Source organism: Pelophylax lessonae (genome assembly GCF_965119305.1).
Source record: "Pelophylax lessonae genome assembly, chromosome: 4".
Taxonomy (NCBI): domain Eukaryota; kingdom Metazoa; phylum Chordata; class Amphibia; order Anura; family Ranidae; genus Pelophylax; species Pelophylax lessonae.
The window spans coordinates 37,737,004-37,759,526 of record NC_138771.1 but is presented as its reverse complement, the minus strand read 5'-3'; the positions used below and the strand labels follow the sequence as shown (position 1 = coordinate 37,759,526).

Here is a 22,523-nt window from a genome sequence, read left to right as displayed (position 1 = left end):
CTATCAGTATATACACACAAGAATAAAAATAAAGAGAAGCAAGCTTTACAAATTGTAAAAGCACATTAAAAGTTATTTTTAAGATGAACACCAAAAATAGCTAAAATGATTCAGTTAAAGTGTTACTAAACCCAGGATCCTGCATGGAAATGCAATTATTTTAGTAAATATAAACTGCTAAATACCTTTTCTCTTACGTTCTCCGACAGTCGCCGCCCACTCATACAGTCGTCACCAATGGGTATTGACTTCTGCTCCGCAGGAGTAGCTAGGCATAAGACTTGTTAGTAACAAAAGCTTTTAGCTTAGACACACCCATGGGGGCTGTCCCACTGGTCAATCCCCCCCTGCATTAAGCCATCCCAACTCAGTTTGTCTCTGCCTAGCGTCAGGAGTAGTCAGGCTTCCCTGTGCTGGGGCTACAGTCTCAGCCTTCTAATCTTTTATTTTGATTTTATTTTTAATATGTCAGTTTGGTAGGTTGTAGGAGGAGCTTTCAAGCTTGTAGGAGGAGTTTTCATACTGCACTGGCTGTCCTATCAGGATATAGAACCCCTGACTCTCTGTCTGGACAGTGCTGATTGGCCCTGTGCTGATCACATGCACCCTCCCAAGAAAAAAATAAATAAAAAAACAACCTCTTTAGCAATACACACCAAACTGAGTATGTATAGAGTGACTCCAAAGGCTCTTGTCTTATTCAGACATGTTCTGGAGTCAGTGGAAGAAGGGGAATTTCAGAGAAGACAGGATCAAACAGCCTTTTTTACACAATGTGGAGGATTAACCCCGTAGGTTCAACAGTAAGTATAACCAGCAGGCTTTACTGCATATCCAGACTGATTTTTCTGTTAGTTTAGTAACACTTTAAGGAAATTTCCCCACTTTCCTGTTACTTCCGATAGAAATGTCTACATCTGAATGAATGGCGCATGCTGCACTGCCCTGCGTTAGAGATCCCAGTAACATAACCCTCGGAAATCCCGTTTATTAGTGTGCGGGGGCTCTAATCTCCAGCATTTAAATCTCCCAATTTGTAATTTGTGAATCAGGCAGCTAAATGGGAAGCTTGTAAAACGAGGCCATCAGAAGTTATTTGTAGCCTCTCTGCCATTGCCTGCCTTTTTATTTTCTGGAAATTAAAGGAAATGTTTCCCCTGCTAATGCACCTAGAATTCGCTGTGTTTTTACAAGGCTCATAAACCTCACCTCGCCTTTATGGGAAGATGGATCCTGTCAAGCTGCCAGGTGTCTCATCTCTGATTTTCCACTTGATGTAAAAAAAAAAAAAAAAAAACAAGAGATGAAGAATAGGCAGTAAGGGGGGGGGGGGAACGATGTATACAAACCAATTTGTCTTGTTGGATATTTGTTTAATTTTGCAGTGAGCGCGGCTCGCCTGCACCTCTCTGGGACCTGGTGAGGGAGGCTACGTTGTGTCAAAGGAGACCTAAAAAATGTTCCATAAGTCGGACATCCCCCCCCCCCCCTTTTCTGCTGTAAAAACATTCAGCTCCCGTTCACATATATGCGATTAGACATCGCATGTGATTCGCACCGCTCTACAAATCGCATGCGATGTCTGTGCGATGCAAATTCAGCCATACAGGTTGTATGGCTGAATTTGCATTGGATTCGGACACGACACGCACAGGACCCTCTTTTGGGTCTGCAGCAGAATCGGATCGCATGGTGGTTCACACCTATGAAGGTAAAGATTTAAAGTCGTTGCAAACCTTTGGTATGACAAATGGACAAAGGTTATCCATCTATAGTGTGCAGTTGCTTCTACCTGTAGCACTGCCCCCTTGAGGACTGCTGGATAACACACTCTCGGGTCCCCCTGGGTTACCGTTAACAACACCAACATTCACAGATTAAAACTTCTTGGCTCAGTCAATGATCAGTCGAGGGGTATGTAGTTGTTTTGGGTGTTTTATTTTAAATGGGGATGGGAGAAGGGAAGATTGGGATACTCCAAATGGAACTATTCACAATAGACGAGGACTTCTGTCTGAAGATGCAGCCCGGCTGCAGATTCACCTTGCCACTAGATTAATTTAGGTTAAGTCTCTGTACAGACAACTTAGTTAGGTAGAATATCTTCGGGATACCTGCCTAGTATCCCCTTTCAATCCACAGACTGACACCCGTCCTCTATCACACACCGGGGTGGCTCCCCCCCTCAGGTCAGGCCCCTAGACACGATCCCCTGTACTCACTATACTGTTTTTCGAGGGTCTCCAGTGTCTATAACCCTCCAGTCAGTTCTCCTGGACCTCTGGGTTCAGTTCCTTTCCTCTGGTCCCCAGACCGACTGCCTGTGACCACATGCCACCAATGCAGAGGAGGAGGCAGCCGCCACCCTCGCTCCGGGACTCTACTCTCCAGCCAAAGAGCCCGCAGCACATGTGCATACTGTTTTTCGAGGGTCTCCAGTGTCTCTACCCCTCCAGACAGTTCTCCTGGACCTCTGGGTTCAGTTCCTTTCCTCTGGTCCCCAAACCGACTGCCTGTGACCACATGCAACCAATGCAGAGGAGGAGGCAGCCGCCACCCGCCCTCCGGGACTCTACTCTCCAGCCAAAGACCCCGCAGCACATGTGCTCCTGGCTTTTATACAGTGTGCTATAATGCACTTAGACAGCCAGTCTCTACCAATCACTGGGACTGTATCTAGGCCTGTGTACCCATTGGTCAGATTTCCTCCCACTGTCCAACATGCCTTCATATTGGACCAGTGTTAAAACACTATCTAGACCCAATGAATCACATACTGAGCACACTGAGCAGTCCTAACTCACAGATCCTGCTCTCTGCTAGACAGAAAGCAATATAGATTTGCCTGCTGCTCCTCTGATAGGCAGACAGAGCCAAAAACGTTACTCTCTCACTAGCACCTACCTAGGAGGGTGCTACATACCCGAAGCACCAAGTGTGATTTCTGTCTCCCTTCTCATTCCTCTTGTCTGCATGAATCGCTTCTGACCGTCTATGCTGACCTTTCTCAACCTTTTCAACACAAAGGAACCCTTAAAATAACTTTCTGGTTTTAGGGAACCCCTGCTAAAAATGATTATATCTACATCTCATGATACATTATTTGGATGGTCACAGGGAAGAATGCTTCTTACACTTGTGGTCCCTAGAGATAGCTAAAAAGTTAATTGGTGTCAGGGGAACTTATCTGAGAAGCTGAAAATGCTCATTGCTGAAGGAACCTCTAGCAACCTCTGGAGGAACCCTGCTCTATGCCAACGCCAGACAATCCCAGGAGATTGCCCCCACCCCTGGGGACTGAGGTGGCATCTGTGTTGACAGTGTGTTCCCAGTCTCTAATTATGATTGAGAGTTGGCAAGATGGGCTCCAATCATGTGACTACCAATTGCAGTGATCACATGACCCACAAGCCTGACACGCCTCTTTGGTTTTAAGACCTGCTGAAACCTCCCTGGTGGTATTCCCGAGTGTGGCTCGGGGGTTAACTTTCAGTACCAAAAGAGGTAACCCCGAGCCACACTCAGGATTACCCCAGAACGTTACTCACCTTCCCTGCGATTCCCCCGCCGTCCTCCCCATCCTCCTGACAGTCTCTCCCCGCTCTGTGCTCGGCCGATTACCGGCACTTGCCTTCCGGTTCTGCACACAGCATGTGAATGACCGCCACGGCTGTGTATGTTTCCAATGAGACTGTGTAGAGGGGGATGTGGCCATTTCCTTCCATTCAGGTCTCAGATTACACTCAGCTTGTGCAGTACACATCAGATCCTGGCCCCTGCCTTCTGAAGCTCAGAATTGAGGTGTAAATTGTGCACTTTGAATGACTGTAGAGGGGAGAGGGCTGCAGATAAAAAGATACAACATATGTAGAAGGATTTGTTTAATCTCTGTGTATCCCCGGAGGCCAGTCACCTTCACTGGGTATATGTAAGGAATTCCAACCACATTGAGGGTTTAATACTACTTTCAAGCTGAATTCCAGGTATTACCTTTTATTGCATTGGTCCAGCTTGGCACAATGTAAGTGTGCATATCTCGTAACCAAGGGACTGGTTGGGAAGGTAACAATCAGTGTAATAGTCGGTGCTACTACAACGATTGCTGCAATCTTCTGACACCTGTGCCAGCTTCCCCTTTGAATACACCACAGTGGTATGCTTGCTTGCTTGGCACTGCCTCCATTCAAAAAAAGCCTTGGATTGTCTTCAATACATACATGGCATTCTCTGATTGGACAAGGTGGATGTTGCGATGAAATGAAGAGGAAGGGTACTGACACCAATCAGAAAACCTTTTATTCATTGGAAAAAAAAAAAAAGTGGCAGTTTTTTTTTTTTTTTTTTTAATTCTAATTTCTAAAAAATGTAAGGCCCCTTTTACACACACGGTCCGTTCAGTTCATCAGTTCAGTCACGTCAAAATGTATCAGTTTTTTCGTCCGTTTTTTTCGTCCGTTGTCGTCCGTTTTTTTGATGGATGAAAAATAGGGCAATAATCCGTTCAAAAAAACCGGCATTGACAGAAGTGGATGAAAGCGGATGTTAACAGATGATCATCCGTTGTCATCCATTTTTACATAGAGATGCATTGATGTCCGTTTTTCATCCATCAACAGATGGATGAAAAACGGACAGCATGTGTGAAATGGTTGCAGTATTGCGCAAGTGGCTTTCTGTGGTCAGTGTGCAGAGAGAAAGCCGATCCGCACCAGACCTGGATGATCGTGGCGATCACTGTAGTAGCGTCAACTACCCACAGGTATGAAATATATATATTTTCATGTTGCCAAGCTGTACTGGGTAATAACTGTGGCCAGCATCGTGACTTCTTGAAGTCTAGGAACCAAGGAAGAATGCAGCTGAAGAGGGGGGATGGGGGTGCGTTGGTTAAATGAGCTCAGTAAGGGGGGGGGTTAAGGAACAAGTAAGCTTTTGAAAGAAGTTGTAAGTTTGAAAGTTGATGTTTAATCGGCTTGTTTTTGCCATCCCTGATTGTTCCCTCTCCCTCATTACATTCCTTATTTTGGACCCAGTGATATAATCATCTATGCTCATCTATGCAATGCAGGCAGATCCTGGCTGGTGGGAGGAGCCAGCCTTGAAGCAAGAAGTTAAAGCGGTAGTAAACTCTGACAAAAAAAAAAACCCTGCAAGACAAAGGCATAATGAGCTAGTATGCATTGCATACTAGCTCATTATTAATTACTTACCTTAGAACGAAGCCCCGACACGGACCCCCGGACACCGCTGTGGGAGCGGACATGATCCCACGGCCTCTCTTCCGGGTTCCACGGATCCGGCGCTGTGAGTGGCCGGAGCCGCGATGACATCACTTCCGCGCATGCGCGAGGGAGTCATTTTCCGGCAAGGAGCTCTGAAGGTCCGCCGGACCTTCAGAGCAATGCGCCGCACTCCTCAGCGGCTGCATGCAGTGGTAATATCTCCTAAACCGTGCAGGTTTAGGAGATATTAATTGTACCTACAGGTAAGCCTTATTATAGGCTTACCTGTAGTTAAAAGTAAAAAAAAAAGCGGTATACTACCGCTTTAACAAATATAAAAATATCTCGACATGTGGATGTTAGACTGGAGGAGTTGGCATTCCTATGCATACGCTGTATTAGCATGCTGACCCTCTTAGGTAACACCCACATGTGATGCTGAGCCTCCGTGATTAAAAGACTTGAAGTCCAGGGAATGAAAGGGGCAGGCCAGGGACAGTCAGGCTGGGGTGGAAAGCCTGGATGATGCTGGACGTCGTGCAGCCAGGAAATGAGGCAGGCTGTATCTGAATTGCTGCATCTTATTATTCATACTGCTGGAAGCTCAGAGTGTGCAGTGAAAGACTCAAGAGAAGGTTGGAGTTCATCTTTCAGCTGCCCTTTGAAGTAACCGCACTGAGAAGTACAGCCATGGTATCTACAGCGATGCACAGTTATGCGTAGTTGACTATACTGGCGCCATTTATCAAAGTGTTTTTTCCACAATAGCTGTCTATATTGCAAACAATCACATTTTAATTTTTTTCAGCTGCCACGGTGCCTTCCGAGCCTTAACCTGAAAGGTTGCTATGAGGTAAGACAGGCAGTTTGTATGAAAGACACTTTGATAAATGAGGCCGTATTTGTCCAAGTGAATATTCCATTCCCAACACTAAATAACTGTCACTTGCTTTAGAAAGTCTGCACTCCTCTGCAGTTTCTCCCTCTGGGCTCAATAGCTTCTGTTTGGGTTTCTTCCTTTCTCAGAGCAAATGATGCGTTCAAGGAACTGACAAAAATCTATAAAAAATACCTTTTTACAAACTCGCTAAAGGTGTGCTATTGTATTTTATATACACTTGGATGCTGCAAATCAATATCTGGAAGGGTATAGACAAGGTTTACCTTGGAGGAACCCTTGAAATTATTTTTACATCTTGGGGAACCTCTGGTAAGATTCGTCCATTGAAGGTCCTTTAGGAAAAGGCCCCTTATATTGGTGGTCGGTGAGAAGAATGCCCCACCTAGATTTGTGGTTAAAAGAAAGCTTTAAAGATCATCGGTGTCATGCTACTGGTCAAGTGGTGATGAACCTGGATCTATGAAGACAACCTTTTGGAGTAACCCCGGTTGAGAATGGCTGGAATAGAGTAAGACTGGACCTGGATCTACGAAGGCACCATTAATGGAAGGGAAGGTCAATCATCCACAGCCCATGGAACCGCTGACAACCTTTTGGAGTAACCCTGGTTGAGAATGGCTGGAATAGAGTAAGACTGGACCTGGATCTATGAAGGCACCATCAAATGAAGGTCAATCATCCACAGCCCATGGAACCGCTGACAACCTTTTGGAGTAACCCCGGTTGAGAATGGCTGGAATAGAGTAAGACTGGACCTGGATCTATGAAGGCACCATCAATGGAAGGTCAATCATCCACAGCCCATGGACCTGCTGACAACCTTTTGGAGTAACCCTGGTTGAGAATGGCTGGAATAGAGTAAGACTGGACCTGGATCTATGAAGGCACCATCAATGGAAGGGAAGGTCAATCATCCACAGCCCATGGAACCGCTGACAACCTTTTGGAGTAACCCCGGTTGAGAATGGCTGGAATAGAGTAAGACTGGACCTGGATCTATGAAGGCACCATCAAATGAAGGTCAATCATCCACAGCCCATGGAACCGCTGACAACCTTTTGGAGTAACCCTGGTTGAGAATGGCTGGAATAGAGTAAGACTGGACCTGGATCTATGAAGGCACCATCAAATGAAGGTCAATCATCCACAGCCCATGGAACCGCTGACAACCTTTTGGAGTAACCCTGGTTGAGAATGGCTGGAATAGAGTAAGACTGGACCTGGATCTATGAAGGCACCATCAAATGAAGGTCAATCATCCACAGCCCATGGAACCGCTGACAACCTTTTGGAGTAACCCCGGTTGAGAATGGCTGGAATAGAGTAAAGCCCCGTACACACGCAACGCTTATCGGCCGACCGATCGTCCGTCATTGGTCCAGAGTTGTGTTTTGTTGGTTGGAATTTGCCTAGACTGCACACGAATTTTCTCGCCCAACAAAATTCTACTTCAGAAGTGATGTCATGTGTTGGTTTGCTTTCTTTGTGTTCTTTCTTCACTGAGCATGCACAGACTCGCTCATTCGATTTTTCCCTGTCGAAATCTGTACTGACTGCACTAAAATCGGCCGTGTTTTGACGGCAGACAAAAATTTTAGTCTGCACACCAGATTTTTTTCGGCCGAAAAGTCGGAGTCGGTTGTCGGAAGCATCATACTAACAAGCCGAAAATCGGCAGATCGGTCGTTGGGCGAAAATTCCCTGCCGATTTTCGACGCGTGTGTACGAGGCTTAAGACTTAACCTGGATCTATGAAGGCGCCATCAATGGAAGGTCAATCATCCACAGCCCGTGGAACCGCTGACAACCTTTTGGAGTAACCCCGGTTGAGAATGGCTGGAATAGAGTAAGACTGGACCTGGATCTATAAGAGGCTTTATTATAGGGAGGTCAATCAGCCACAGCTCATGGAACCTCTAAGAACCTTACTAGTCAGGCTGCACATGCTCAGTTTGGTGTGTAATTCTAGGGAGTTTTATTTTATTATTTTCCTGGGAGGGTGCATGTGACCAGAACAGGGCCAATCAGCACAGTCCAGGAGTCCTGCATCTTGATAGGGCAGCCAGTGCAATATGAAAACCCCTCCTACAAGCTTTAACCAGGCACTGATAGAAGTCCCAAGACTGCTATATACTGCTGATGAGAAAAGGTATTTAGCAGTTTATATTTACTAAAATAATTGCATTTCCATGTTCTGTGTACTATGGTAGAGCAGATATAGTGAATGCAGGGTCCTGGGTTTTGTAAGGCTTTAACCGTAAAATAATATAAAAATTATAAATCAAATAGGAGGGATGGTGGAAGAGTCAGACGAGAGGAAGTGATCTTTAATGGTTGGAGGTCTTCGTTAAAGCCTAGTTAGCGTTTCGCTTTTATCGCAGACCTATCAGCACCCTTATTTCTGTAATCAATTAAACTTCTTTTTTCTTTTGGAAATATTCGGAAACCAGCCGCTGTGTGCACTCTTTGGCTCTGTCCTCATATGGCAGCCCAGAGAGCAATGAACATATGGACGGCAGATACACATAAAGGTGTACACATGGCCAGAGCGCAGCGAAGAGTCCTCTCTCTGACTGATCTCCCCCATACGTGTTAATGGATCGGGATGACGTTGTGCTTATCTTTCCTCACCATGGACCTGCTTTTATCAGCGCTCTGTATAATGTATTTATAAATGTTTATATTACCCGCCTGCTCACAATGATTCATCTTACCTTGATTTGACACTTCTTATTAACCTCATGCTTACCAAAATGTGCTGAGATTTAGGTTGAAGGATATACAATTCTAGAACATAAGAATAATATACAGCAACTTACCCATCCTTAGATGTGGTGGCTGCATTAGTTTTAATTTTTCAGGCTGTAGGACTTGTTCACACTACTGGCTTGGGAGGGGGGGATGGTAAAACGCTGCAGTTGAGCCATGCTTTCAACCCCCCCACTCCTCCTTTAACTGCAGAGGCAGTGGGTGGGGGTGTACACCTTCCGTGGCAGGAAATATACCCCCTGTCGTAGAGCCCGCTGAGTGTGACCTATTCAATTGCTCTGCAATCACAGTTACGGCACGGTTTAAAGCAGTTAATGCAGGCAGTAGAGGGGGTGACACAGCATGGATCTCTTTAGAGCGTGTGAACGAGCCCTTGGGAACTTTTTCAGTAGGTAGAGAAAATACTTGTTGATCCTGCCAGAAATGCCATGGCCTTGTCTCTTCTTCCTGTAAGCTAAACTGAAAGAACAAGCAATGTTATATTTTTTATTTTGTAAACTACTAATTCCCCCCCCACCACCACCCCCAGTAATGGAGCCATCCATGCATTCAGGGACTACAGTTGATTCCCTCTACAATGTGTGCACCAATAGAAACATACAGCCCCATAGCCTAGGACAGAGGTCTCCAAACTTTCTAAAGAGAGGACCAGTTAAGACTTTTAGGGGTCTGGACTGGGAGTAGTAAAGGTCACAACATCAGTGGGAAGAAAACCATGCCCTATCTTTGGGGTCAGTGGGAGAAATTGTGTCCTAAGGCTGGTGTCCATTGGGAGGAATTGAGCTCCTTCATTGGTGTCATTGGGAGAAAGTTTGCCCCATCATTGGTGTCTTTGGGAGAAAGTTTGCCCCATCATTGGTGTCTTTGGGAGAACGTTTGCCCCCATCATTGGTGTCTTTGGGAGAAAGTTTGCCCCATCATTGGTGTCTTTGGGAGAAGGTTTGCCCCATCATTGGGGTCTTTGGGAGAAAGTTTGCCCCATCATTGGTGTCTTTGGGAGAACATTTGCCCCATCATTGGTGTCTTTGGGAGAACATTTGCCCCATCATTGGTGTCTTTGGGAGAAAGTTTGCCCCATCATTGGTGTCTTTGGGAGAAAGTTTGCCCCATCATTGGTGTCCTTTGGGAGAACGGTTGCCCCATCATTGGTGTCCTTTGGGAGAACGGTTGCCCCATCATTGGTGTCCTTTGGGAGAACGGTTGCCCCATCATTGGTGTCCTTTGGGAGAACGGTTGCCCCATCATTGGTGTCCTTTGGGAGAACGGTTGCCCCATCATTGGTGTCCTTTGGGAGAACGGTTGCCCCATCATTGGTGTCCTTTGGGAGAACGGTTGCCCCATCATTGGTGTCCTTTGGGAGAACGGTTGCCCCATCATTGGTGTCTTTGGGAGAACGGTTGAAATTGTGCCCTAAAGACCTGATAAAAGTAAGGAAAGGGCTGCCTCTGGCCACCAAGCCTCAGTTTGAAGACCACTGTCCTAAAATGCTAAGACACTTCCCTCTTCCTCCCCCTACTTTCTCCAGGCTAATAGACCGACCGTAGACTGCATTGTCCACTGTTAACTCTTCACTGTTAACTCTCTCCTGTGAAGACCGCAAGTTCAGGGAAGCAGCACTAAGAGAACAGGAGCCAGCAGCATTGAAAGTTGTAAACTGCAAATGCTGGGGTAGGAATTTTAACAAATAGCTTACTGGAGAGTGTTTATTTTCTTGTGCTCAATGTGTTAAACTAAAAAATGCTGTAGGTTTAATACTAGACCAATGACCTTATTTTATTTAGAGTTAAAACTTGCTTTAAACACCAGGTTCTCCATAGACTGGGTTGTCAGCGGGATCATGACTTGTGTGGGCTGTTGTCACACCTCAGGCCCTCCAGCCCTGGAACAGCTTCTCTACAATAATCAGTCCCTCTACTTCTGCTAATGATTGTCCCCCCAGGAGTCCCGTCAGCACTTGATGAAAGATCGACATTAGAAGAGAAGGCCAAAGCTTCAAGCGAGTTTATAAATGATGTACTTTGTCCTAGAGTAGATCTGTCATAAACTTGAGCAATTCATATGGAGCCTGGGATGAGTATGAAGGACAAGGAGAGGTCATCTACAGCAAAAAATGCTCTCCCTACGATCTGTAGATCCAGGGGTATAGGCAGAGCAAATCCCAGCTATAGGCAAAAATTAAATTGAAATAGTGCGTTGAGTATCTATTACATTACTCCTTAGTATTGGTTCCAAAAACCTCTTGTGGTCCTTTCTTACAGGCTTTCTGTCAGTTTATGAGGAGGACCTGATCGGATGCTCCATGCACCCCTATGGAGCAGCGGATGTCAGTGGTGACATGTCCGTTGACACCCGCTTCTATCCGATCCTGTCCATGAGATCCAGATGGAAGAAAACCCTATTTTCCATCCGTCTCGAGGATCAGATAGGATCAGATGAAAACGGACAGACGGTCTGTTTTCATCTGATCTCCTATAGAAGAGAGCGGGGCTCTGACAGGTGTCCGTCTCTGCACAGTGAGCGGAGACGGACCTGTCATCCGACTGCTCAGTGGGGATCGACAGATCGATCCCTGGTGAGCAAAACGGAGTCCGCCAGGCAGAAAGCCCATGTGAAAGGACCCTTACTAATGCCTCGTACACACGCACCGATTGTTGGCCGTAAATATTCGGCCAACGTCCGATCGGTCGATTGTCGGCTTGTTAGTATGATGCTTCTGACAACTGACTGCGACTTTTCGGCCGAACAAAATCTGGTGTGCAGGCTATAAAATTTTTGTTGGCCGTCAACACAACGGACGATTTTCCGTCAGTCAGTACAGATTTCGGCAGACAAAAATCTGATGAGCAAGACTGGGCATGCTCAGAGAAGAAAAAACACACGGAAAGTAAACCATCACATGACATAACTTCTGAAGTTGGTTTTTGTTGGCCGAGAAAATTTGTGTGCAGTCTAGAGAACATTTCAACCAACACAACACTGGACAAAAGACGGCCGATCGGTTGGCCGATAATCATTGCGTGTGTACGAGGCATTAGTCAGGGTTTCTCAACTAGGGTTCCTCCAGAGGCTGCTAGGGGTGCCGTGAGAAATTAGCAATTTTACTTATGGAAGAATGGTCAAACATTCCCATAGACACACTCCTAAACCTTGTGGACAGCCTTCCCAGAAGAGTTGAAGCTGTTATAGCTGCAAAGGGTGGGTCAACTCAATATTGAACCCTACAGACTAAGATGCCCTTTAAGTTCATGTGCCTGTAAAAGAAGGTGTCCCAATATTTTTGACAATATAGAGTATATAAGGGCTCATTTACAAGTGCTTTGATTTCTGAAGAACAAACTGCATTCAGGTCGCTTTTCAGAGAGCATTTGCAGGTGGTGAGTTGGCGTTGTATCCCCTCCTCACAGCCTACTTTTGCCCCTTGAACCCCATATTAACCACTTGCCGTCTGCTCACTCGAGCTCTACTGCGGCAAAGTGGTTCGTTATCGTCTGACGACGTAGACCTACGTCGCCACACTCCCCTTTCTCGGCGGCGCGCGTGCGCTGCCGGAAGCTCGCTCCCGCTGTATTCAGTCACAGGGGGGAGTCGAGCCAGGGGAGGAGTGGCGGCGATCGCCGCTGCTCTTCCCCGATCGTCAGGAAATCGAGTGTGGAGATCCGCCTGCTTGTGTAAACAAAGCGGGCGGATCTCCTAAGTGACAGGCAGGGACAGATTACAGGATTCAGCATAGCTGAACCTGCGATCTGTCCCTGTGTCACACAGTTCCCTCCCCCCACACACGTCAGTAAGTACCAGGCATACATTAACCCCTCCCTCTCCAATAAAATTAACCCCTTCCCTGCCAGTGTCATTTTTACAGTAACAGTGCATATATATAGCACTGATTACTGCAGTAATGTCACTGGTACCCCCAAAAGTGTCAAAAATGTCAGTCAAGGGTCCGATCTGTCCGCCGCAATGTCGCAGTCCCGCAAATAAAATACCAGATCGCCGCCATTACTCGTTAAAAAAAAAAACACCAAAAATGACAGAAATCTTTCCCTTAGTAAACGCAATAACTTTTGCGCAAACCAATTAAAATACGCTTATTGTGGTTTTTTTTTTTTTTTACCAAACATAGGTAGCACAAAACAAATTGGCCAAAAATTTTAAAAAATTTTGATTTTTACATTTTTTGGGAGAATTTCATATAAAAAAGTGTGAAAAATATTGTTATTTTTTCAAAATGTACGCTCTTTTTTTGTTTATAGCGCAAAAAGTAAAAATCGGACAGGTGATCAAATACCACCAAAAGAAAGCTCTGTTTGTGGGGAAAAAAAGGACGTAAATTTCGTTTGGGTACGGCGTCGCACGACCGCGCAATTGTCAGTTAAATTCGCTCAGTGCTGAATCGCAAAAAGTGGCCCAGACGTAAGACAGCAAAATCCTCCTGGTGGTAAAGTGGTTAGTTTGCAGCAACCATGTGCATAGCTCTGTATATGCAGAGCTCCCCCTTTTCGCTTGAGTGGGTTGCACTTGGCAGCCACTGAAAGTGACAGAGGGTATGATTCTTGCCACTGCATGTGTACACCCCCAGCTGCTGCCCCTACAGGGTAAAAGCATGGCTCAACCATGTGATTTTACCACCCTAAACCGCTAGTGTGAACGAACCCTTAATGTCAGAAAATAACTTTTTGGTCCAGATTACCTAATATTTTCATGAAGGCAACAGGCCAGTTGAGAAATGTGTTCTGATCAGAGACTCTGCACCTTTCTCATTCCTGTGTCAGAATGCCAGATCAATAAAACACAGGATTTGCTGAGTCTATAGAATGTCTGAATGTATTTGCTGAGGTGCCGGCCTTCAAAGGATCCATGTTCAGTGACACCTTCCATCAGATGGGGAACATCTCAATTCATTTTATGGAGCTTTGCCATCTTGTTTTTATCACAAAGTTGTTACCGTCTCCATAACAAACACGCTACATCTGAACCGTAACAAAGCAACCAGCATTGTCATTCCTGAAGTGTAAAGAAACAAAATATCAACTCTACTTCCTTCTCTATGGATATTCACCTAAATTATTATCTGATCATAGAGTCTGATAGACCTGATTGGAGTCACAGAGTATTTAAACATTAGTGTGATAAAAAGAAATACTTTAAGATAAAGTTTCTCACTTCATATCAGATTTGCTGTATACAGACTTCAAATACAGATAAAGTACCATGTGACTGCCATATCCTGCCTGGGTCTCTGCATGCCCCCTGGACATTCCTAGGGGGTCTACAACATGGCAACTGTTGCTGGGGTCAGTTTTCCTCATACTGGGTCTGCCAGGTTGAGTGCAAATAACATACATGTCCAGCGAATTCAGCGTTGTTCCTCAATAACCTGCCAAAAGCCACCGTGCACGAGTCCCCCACCACCATATTCTTTTCTGACATCATCAGGAGTCCAGCTGTCTTTTCTGGGTCCTAGTAGCCAGCCCCTTGATGACATTATTAGAAGGCCAGCTGTCTGTTTGAAGGGCTAGCAGCCAGCTTACTAAGGACATCATCAGGAGTCCAGTTGACTCCTCCAGGTCCTAGCAGCCAGCCCCCTGATGACATCAGGAGGCCAGTTGACTTTTCTGGGGCCTTGCAGCCACCCCCTAACAAGGTCATCAGGAGGCCGGTAGACTGAGTCCTAGCAGCCGGTCCCCCTAATGACATCCGGAGGCCGGTTGACTCATCCAGGTCCTAGCTGCCTTCCCCAGAAGACATCATCAGGAGCCTGGCTGACTCTTCCAGGACCTAGTAGCTCTACCCCTAATGATGTCATCAGGATGATGTCAGCTATCGTCTTATTTGCTCACATCATCAAGAGGCCAGCTGTCTCCTCTGGGTCCTAGCAGCCAGCCCTTTGATGACCTCATCAGAAGGCTGGCTCTCTTTTCAGGGGGCCTAGCAGCCGGCTTCCTCATGACATCATCAGAAGGCCACTTGACTCCTCTGGGTCCTAGCGGCTGGCTCCTGGTGACCTAAACAGGAGGCTAGCTGTCTCTTCTGGGTGCTAAAAGCCATCCCTTGAATGACATCATGAGGAGGCCGGTTGACTCCTCCAGGTCCTAGCAGCCGACCCCCCAGAAGACATCATCATGAGGCTGGCTGACTCTTCCAGGACCTAGTGGCTGTACCCCTAATTAGGTCATCAGGATGATGATGTCGGCTGTCTTCTTATTTGCTGACATTATCAAGAGGCCAGCTGTCTCTTCTGGGTCCTAGCAGCCAGCCCTTTGATGACTCTCTTTACAGGGGGCCTAGCAGCCGGCTCCCTCATGACATCAGGAGGCCAGTTGACTCCTTTGGGTCCTAACAGCTGGCCCCTAGTGACATAAATAGGAGGCTAGCTGTCTCTTCTGGGTGCTAAAAGCCATCCCTCTAACAAAATCATGAGGAGGCTGGATGACTCTAGTGGCCAACTCCCAGGTGATGCTCCACTCCATCTCTTTAAAGACATGCAGAAGACTTTTAGGAGTGTATTTATTCAAAAATTTGTATAGCTGTCCGCCCATCGAAACTGCATATAAATTCTTTTTGCGCCAAAATCAAATGTTTCCAGGCCAAGTACTCTGCTTTACAAATGTGTGTGCCAAAAATATTGCATTATGGCCACCTAGATGTCACTATCGTAAGCAAAAAAAGTATGACCCTCAGCGCCATCTAATGGTCATTATGCCAGAGGAGAAACAGGGGACTATACATATGCTGTGGGCAGTGCATACACAGCCTGCCAAAAATAGCCAATACATGTGCAGCTACTGGGGAACCTTTGTGGTGCATTGACCAATAGCAACATGCAGAAGAAAGGAAGGTGGTGGGGGAGATAAATAAATATATAGCCCTTCGTACGATCCTATGAGATCCCCACAGAATGCTAAGGGCTTGGACAGCAATAATATTGGGTCCATAGCTGAAGGTCCATCCCGCAGTACAGGCTTGAGCTAGAGGAATTGTATGCAGGAGCCATAGCATGGTACCTGCAATCTATGGATCTAATATTTTTACATTTTTTGCTTTTACAATGTTGATGCATTTTTTATTATTATTTATTTATTTTTTGCAAAAGGTGGACTTCTAATTTAGTCTATTTCCTTGTGACATGACACTCTGCTCTAGGAAGAGTTAAAAGTATATTAGTGCCTTGCATTCATGTTTCTGTCAAGACCACAAACTCAAACATTTCACCTCTGAAACTTGCACGACGTGTTCCTTATGGTTGACGGATTCTAATGCAAATATATCCTTGTGTACATGTAGGATATTATTCTATGAGGATGGATTAATATTAAAATAACGTATGACTTCCGCCTTCGAATTTTGTAGGACTGAGTTTTCGTAAACAGGTCTTTGGATGCGTGTGTGCAGAGACATATGGCATTCAGAATAACGAAAAGGTCCTGCAAAGAAAACTGACGCAAAAGAGAAGCTGAACCAATCAAATAGAAAATTTGGGCAGTTTTGGGACTTTAGATGAGACACCGGCGAGCACTGCTCAGTGTCTCCATCTCTGTATATAACAAAACTGAAGAGAAAAAGGGGATTAAGACCCCATTCACACTAGCGCGACTTGTCAGGCAACTTGGTCGCCTGACAAGTCGCGGTGGGTCGCCTGCCATTGATTAGCACAGGACCCGTTCTAATAGGAGCGACACAAGTCGCTCCGACTTAGAAAATGGGTCCTGTACTACTTTGGGGCGACCTGGAGGCGACTTGAATTGACTTCAATGATATGAAGTCCATGCATGTCGCACCGAGGTCGCGGTGCACAGCGTGTCGCCCCAGCAAGTCGTGTCGCCCCTGTGTGAATGGGCTCTAAAGAAGGTGGGTGTGTGTGTAGAAACCAACCGGCCCTTAGTCTGCTATACTTACCCACCAGCCTGCTAACAAACCAAATAAACCTGTCTAACATAATAGGTTAAAAACAGGGGTTTAGTTAACACACATTTGCAAACGCATGTACAAGCTGCAGGCCACTCCAAGGCACCCTGTGTATCCTGCAGTCCTAACACTACCTAACACTACTCAACCTGAGTGTCTCAAACATGGAAGTACATGAATGCTAATGGATGGTAAACAGGTGAGCTTGGAGGTGGCCCAATCCTCCCCCCAACCTGCTCCCCTCCATGACTGGTATTGAAAAACTAATGGCTATGTGAAAGCCATAGGGTGCAAACCAAAAAATGACCAGCTGGGAAACACACACCCCCATCCCAGTAATAAAGATGGTAAAGGAAAATTAGGACTTTATATGAGACACCAGCCTGTAAAGCTGAACCAATCAGAAACATTGTTCCAAGAGCAGGAAAGATGCAAGCTGATTGGTTGCTTTGGCCGATAGCTGCTGTTTTGTTCCAAGTTCTCTACGGGCTTTATAAATCGGGTTTTTAAAACCGGTTTTTTGCTTAGACACTTCAATACAAAGGACACTCTAGCTGCATCACTCGTTACTGTAGAATTTAAGTTTTTTTTTTTTTTTTTTTTTTTTTTTTTTTGTTTTAGGATCGAGTAAGGGGGGGTTATAACAGTGTTGTACCAATACTGTTTTTTCATTGGCGAAAATGAGTACTCCGTGCGGTATAATGTGCGTCAACACAAAAATAAATTGGCGCAAATCACACTGCAGAAAAGTGTGTGCCTGTGAGTGTGTGTGCCTGTGAGTGTGTGTGCCTGTGAGTGTGCCCGCCCGTGAGTGTGCCCGCGCCTGTGCCTGCCTGTGTGTGCGCGCCTGCCTGCCTGTGTGTGCGTGCGCCTGTGCCTGCCTGTGTGTGCGTGCGCCTGTGCGTTTTTATGTGTATATATATATATGCCTGTGTGTGCGTTTGGCTGTGTGTGTAGAAAGGAATAATGCACCATCTAGTCAGTTTAAACAATGTTAAAACTTAGTACATATCTAGTAGAAAATCAGGGCCAGTTGGAGGAGCTCACAGGGTTGGAGAAGTTCCGGGAACCCGTGGGTATAGGGCGGAACTGATGTCAGCGTGGGGGCGGACCGCCTCTACATCTCCAGCCCTGTGAGCACCTCCAGCAGCCGTGATTTGCCACCAGATATGTACTGAGAGTTCTAAACTGTCCACTAGATGGCGCTTTAATACCTTTCTACACAAAAAGGATCGGTGGGTGAAATCGCATGCAATTCAGACAAGAATTGCACCGCGTTCCTGTTCAAATTGCATGCAATTCTTTGCAGTGTGATTTGCACCCATTCATTTTGTTTTGATGCAAATCGCATCTCAAGTATCGGTTTCGGTATTGATAGCATTTGGGCGAGTACCAGTACTTGCTCAAATGCCTGGTATTGGCACAGATCCCGGTATCGGTGCATCCCTGGTTATAACCCCTGTCAGGTTTATCTGTGTCCCATTGGGGCGGGGGGGGGGGGGATTTCCCTTCTCTCCCTTCTTTCCCTTCCCATAGCAAAAACCGGAAATTCCTTCAAAGTGAGGAAATCTCTGGATGTCACCAGAACTAATGTTCCCATTGGAAGATTTTCCCTGTATTCCTGTTGTGGGGACAACCCAAAATATTAGATTATCTTTCACTTCCAAAGATAAATGTAAACCAGAGTAGAGCTGATGAATCTGACACAGAAAGCAATAAAAACCTGACAGAGGTTCTAATTCAGTTCCACTCCGAAAGCTGTCCAAAATCTTTAAAAAGCTTTCAGACGCAACAATAAGATCTTGTCTTTCAGCTTCAGAATCAGCCGTGTTCTCCTACTGCCTAGAGGCAATAAAACCAAAAGCAAAACATTTATTATATTGCAGCTTAATAATTCTTAGATGTGATGGCTGCATTAGTTTTCTTTTTAAGGCTTATTTTCTTCTATTTTCATCTGGTGATCCAGCCAGGAGGTCTGGGCAAGCTGCCCAGCAAATGTAGCAGTTAGGGGGTTGAGACAAGCCGTTCACTACAGACAGTGGTGCTTACAATGATCAGTTTTTATTTATTTATGTAAAACCTTTTCCCTAAAAGGAAAAAACTGTCGCTGTAGCTGCTTGCTTAACTGTGCTGTGAGCTGGAGTTTGTCCTGAATTTGTTAGTGTATCTAAATTTTCTAGTCCATCTAATTCTCCTCTCCTCCCACACTGACAATGCTGCTATCCAAAGGTGCCCCCTGTGCTTTTTTTTTTTTAATCAGAGTGGGAGCACTCTAATACATGAGGTGTTACTGGCCAGATCACCAGGTGAAAACAGAGGGGGCCACCACATCTAATGATTGGTAAGCTGCAATATATTAATGTTTTGGTTTATTACCACTTTAAATGCCCCTTAATACAAGGTAACATTTTCTTCTGGTCGGTAAAGAAGGCGGAGTTAGGTTGAGTGGGCTTGGGTGCCTATGTGCATGTGACCTTAGGTTGAGGGGGCTCGGGTGCCTATGTGACCTTAGGTTGAGTAGACTCGGGTGCCCATGTGACCTTAGGTTGAGTGGGCTCGGGTGCCCATTTGCATGTGACCTTAGGTTGAGTGGGCTCGGGTGCCCATTTGCATGTGACCTTAGGTTGAGTGGGCTCGGGTGCCCATTTGCATGTGACCTTAGGTTGAGTGGGCTCGGGTGCTATTTGCATGTGACCTTAGGTTGAGTGGGCTCGGGTGCCCATTTACATGTGACCTTAGGTTGAGTGGGCTCGGGTGCCCATTTACATGTGACCTTAGGTTGAGTGGGCTCGGGTGCCCATTTGCATGTGACCTTAGGTTGAGTGGGCTCAGGTGCCCATTTGCATGTGACCTTAGGTTAAGTGGGCTTGCGTGCCCCATGTGCGTGCGACCTTAGGTTGAGTGGACTCGGGTGCCCATTTACATGTGACCTTAGGTTGAGTGGGCTCGGGTGCCCATTTACATGTGACCTTGGGTTGAGTGGGCTCGGGTGCCTATTTGCATGTGACCTTAGGTTGAGTGGGCTCGGGTGCCCATTTGCATGTGACCTTAGGTTGAGTGGGCTTGGGTGCCCATTTGCATGCGACCTTAGGTTAAGTGGGCTTGGGTGCCCCATGTGCGTGCGACCTTAGGTTGAGTGGGCTCGGGTGCCAATGTGCATGTGACCTTAGGTGGAGTGGGCTCGGGTGCCCATGTGCATGCGACCTTAGGTGGAGTGAGCTCGGGTGCCCATGTGCATGTGACCTTAGGTGGAGTGAGCTCGGGTGCCCATGTGCATGTGACCTTAGGTGGAGTGGGCTCGGGTGCCCATGTGCATGTGACCTTAGGTGGAGTGGGCTCGGGTGCCCATGTGCATGTGACCTTAGGTGGAGTGGGCTCGGGTGCCCATGTGCATGTGACCTTACATTGAGTGGCTTGAGGTACCCGTGTGCAGGTAACCCCATGTTGAGCGGGTTCAGGTGTTGCGTGCCAGTGGCCTTACAATGAGCAGGCTTCAGTAGCTGTATGCATGTTACCCTGTGTTGAGCAGGCCCAGGTGTTGTGTGCCAATGGCCTCACGTTGAGCGGGCTCGTGTACCCGTGTGTACGTAGCCCTCTGTTGAGTGGTATCCGGCACGGGTGTGCTTGTAGCCTTAGGTTACTGTACTTTTTTCCCTTGCATCTGGGTTGGTAATTACCATGTTGTGAAGAATTATTATGTCTGAAACATACAAGTAGGATACATGAGAGCTGAAAAATATGAAATCCAGCGTGCTGCGTCCAGCTCCTCCATGTTTTACGTTCAGCCAGGGCCAGTAGAGAAGTGTAATGGAAGTTGGGAATAGTAATGGGGAACGCAGGTTCCTGACATCCTTTGGCTGGGCAACTCTACTAATGGAAAAATAAAAATGAAGGAGCGATTTATCGCAGCCGATCGCCCACCAGGAAATACATGTTGGGTTTTTTTTTCTGTTGGTAACTTTGTGTACAGACGGAGAAGGCCGCCTTGTGTTAATTGTTACATGAAAGGTCACACATTTTTCCCTTCTCGGAGAGTGTGACATCTGGTGACAACCCTCCCCGGATAGGTACAGCCTGTGTTTATTTTCCCTTCAGGGGTTTTACTTATTGGGCTGTGTGCAAGGCTGAGTGTTTTCTCAGTTGCTGGAGGTGTGAGGAGGAATCTGTGCCTCGCTCCTCCTGCTATGGCAAGCCTGTGTAACAAGAGCCCAGCGGTGGGTGGATTCCACTGAGATCACACACGGGTGGGGGCTGGGAAGGAAGGAGTAGCTGGCCAGGCATTGGAAGGCAGTAGAGGTGATTGATAGCTCTTGTGTTGTGCTGGGAGGGGGAGGAGGAGGAAGGGAGGGGGAGCACAGGGTAATCTTTCATTGCAGTGCTTGCTGGCTAGGGGAGCTTTGCACAAAGTTGATCTCTTGCTTGGAGTGTGATCCATTCTCTCCTTTCTGTTTGTCCAGGGCGAGGATTGTGGTTAAAGCCCGAGCTGGATGGATGGGTATGGGGAGAGGGGCAGGACCCGAAGCCCTGGGACTCTTCAAAATCCTCACCGTCTTCGTCTGTACATTGCACACAGGTAAGGGAGATCTTCGCTGGTTCGGGGATAAAGTTGGCCCTGTCCCACACACTGGTGGATTGCATGCTTATTGAACAACAATGCTTTTATATAACCGGTTATTGAGTTTGCCGAAACATTGGTGGACAAGTGTATGCAATGGAAGGAATTTGGTGGCATTGCTTTTGGAGCATGCATGATATACGTAAACTTATAGCCAACAGTCAAGGGGCAATGCTATTGGAGCATTCATCAACAGTCCCAATAGTAATGATATTGGAGCCTATACATCAACCTTTCTCAACACAGAGGAACCCCTAAAATAATTTTCTGGTCTTTGGGAACCCCTGGTAAAAATGACTAGATCTACAACTCAGGATATATTGGTGTGATGGTCAGTGGGAAGAATGTTCCTCACGCTTGAGGTCATTGGGTAGAATTGCCTCCATACAGATAGCTAAAAAGATCAATGGTGTCATTGGGAACTTATCCGATAGGCATAAATTACTCCTTGGTCAAGGAACCCCTAGCAATCTCTTGAGGAACCCTACTATACATCAACAGTCCAGAGGCTTTTTATTCGGAAGGATGCATGTTCTATATAAACGTATATCCAACAGACCAGTAGCATGTATGCTATACGTAAACGTATATCCAACAGTCCGGGTGCAATGCTATTAAAGCATGCATGCTATAAACTTATATCCAACAGTCTGGGGGCAATGCTATTAAAGCATGCATGCTATAAACTTTTATATCCCAACAGTCCGGGGGCAATGCTATTGGAGCATGCATGCTATAAACTTATATCCAACAGTCTGGGGGCAATGCTATTAAAGCATGCATGCTATAAACTTTTATATCCCAACAGTCCGGGGGCAATGCTATTGGAGCATGCATCAACAGCCTAATAGTAATGCTATTGGAGCCTATACATCAACAGTTCAGAGGTATTGCTATTGAAGAATGCATGTTATATATAAATTATATCCAACAGTCCGGGGGCAATGCTATTGAAGCATGCATGCTATAAACTTTTATATCTAACAGTCCGGGGGCAATGCTATTGAAGCATGCATTCTATAAACTTATATCCAACAGTCCGGGGGCAATGCTATTGGAGCATTCATCACCAGTCTAATAGTAATGCAATTGGAGCATATACATCAACAGTCCA

At 46.2% G+C, this 22,523-nt stretch overlaps 1 protein-coding gene across 1 annotated transcript in view; it reads left to right on the top strand.

Moving 5' to 3' along the window:
* RGMA (repulsive guidance molecule BMP co-receptor a) overlaps positions 1–22,523 on the top strand; it is a 99,164-nt gene that overhangs the window by 30,011 nt on the left and 46,630 nt on the right. The window contains exon 2 of the mRNA XM_082254685.1: positions 21,252–21,367. Within this exon, the coding sequence (XP_082110811.1) occupies positions 21,252–21,367 (116 nt within the window). The remainder of the gene's footprint in view (positions 1–21,251; positions 21,368–22,523) is intronic.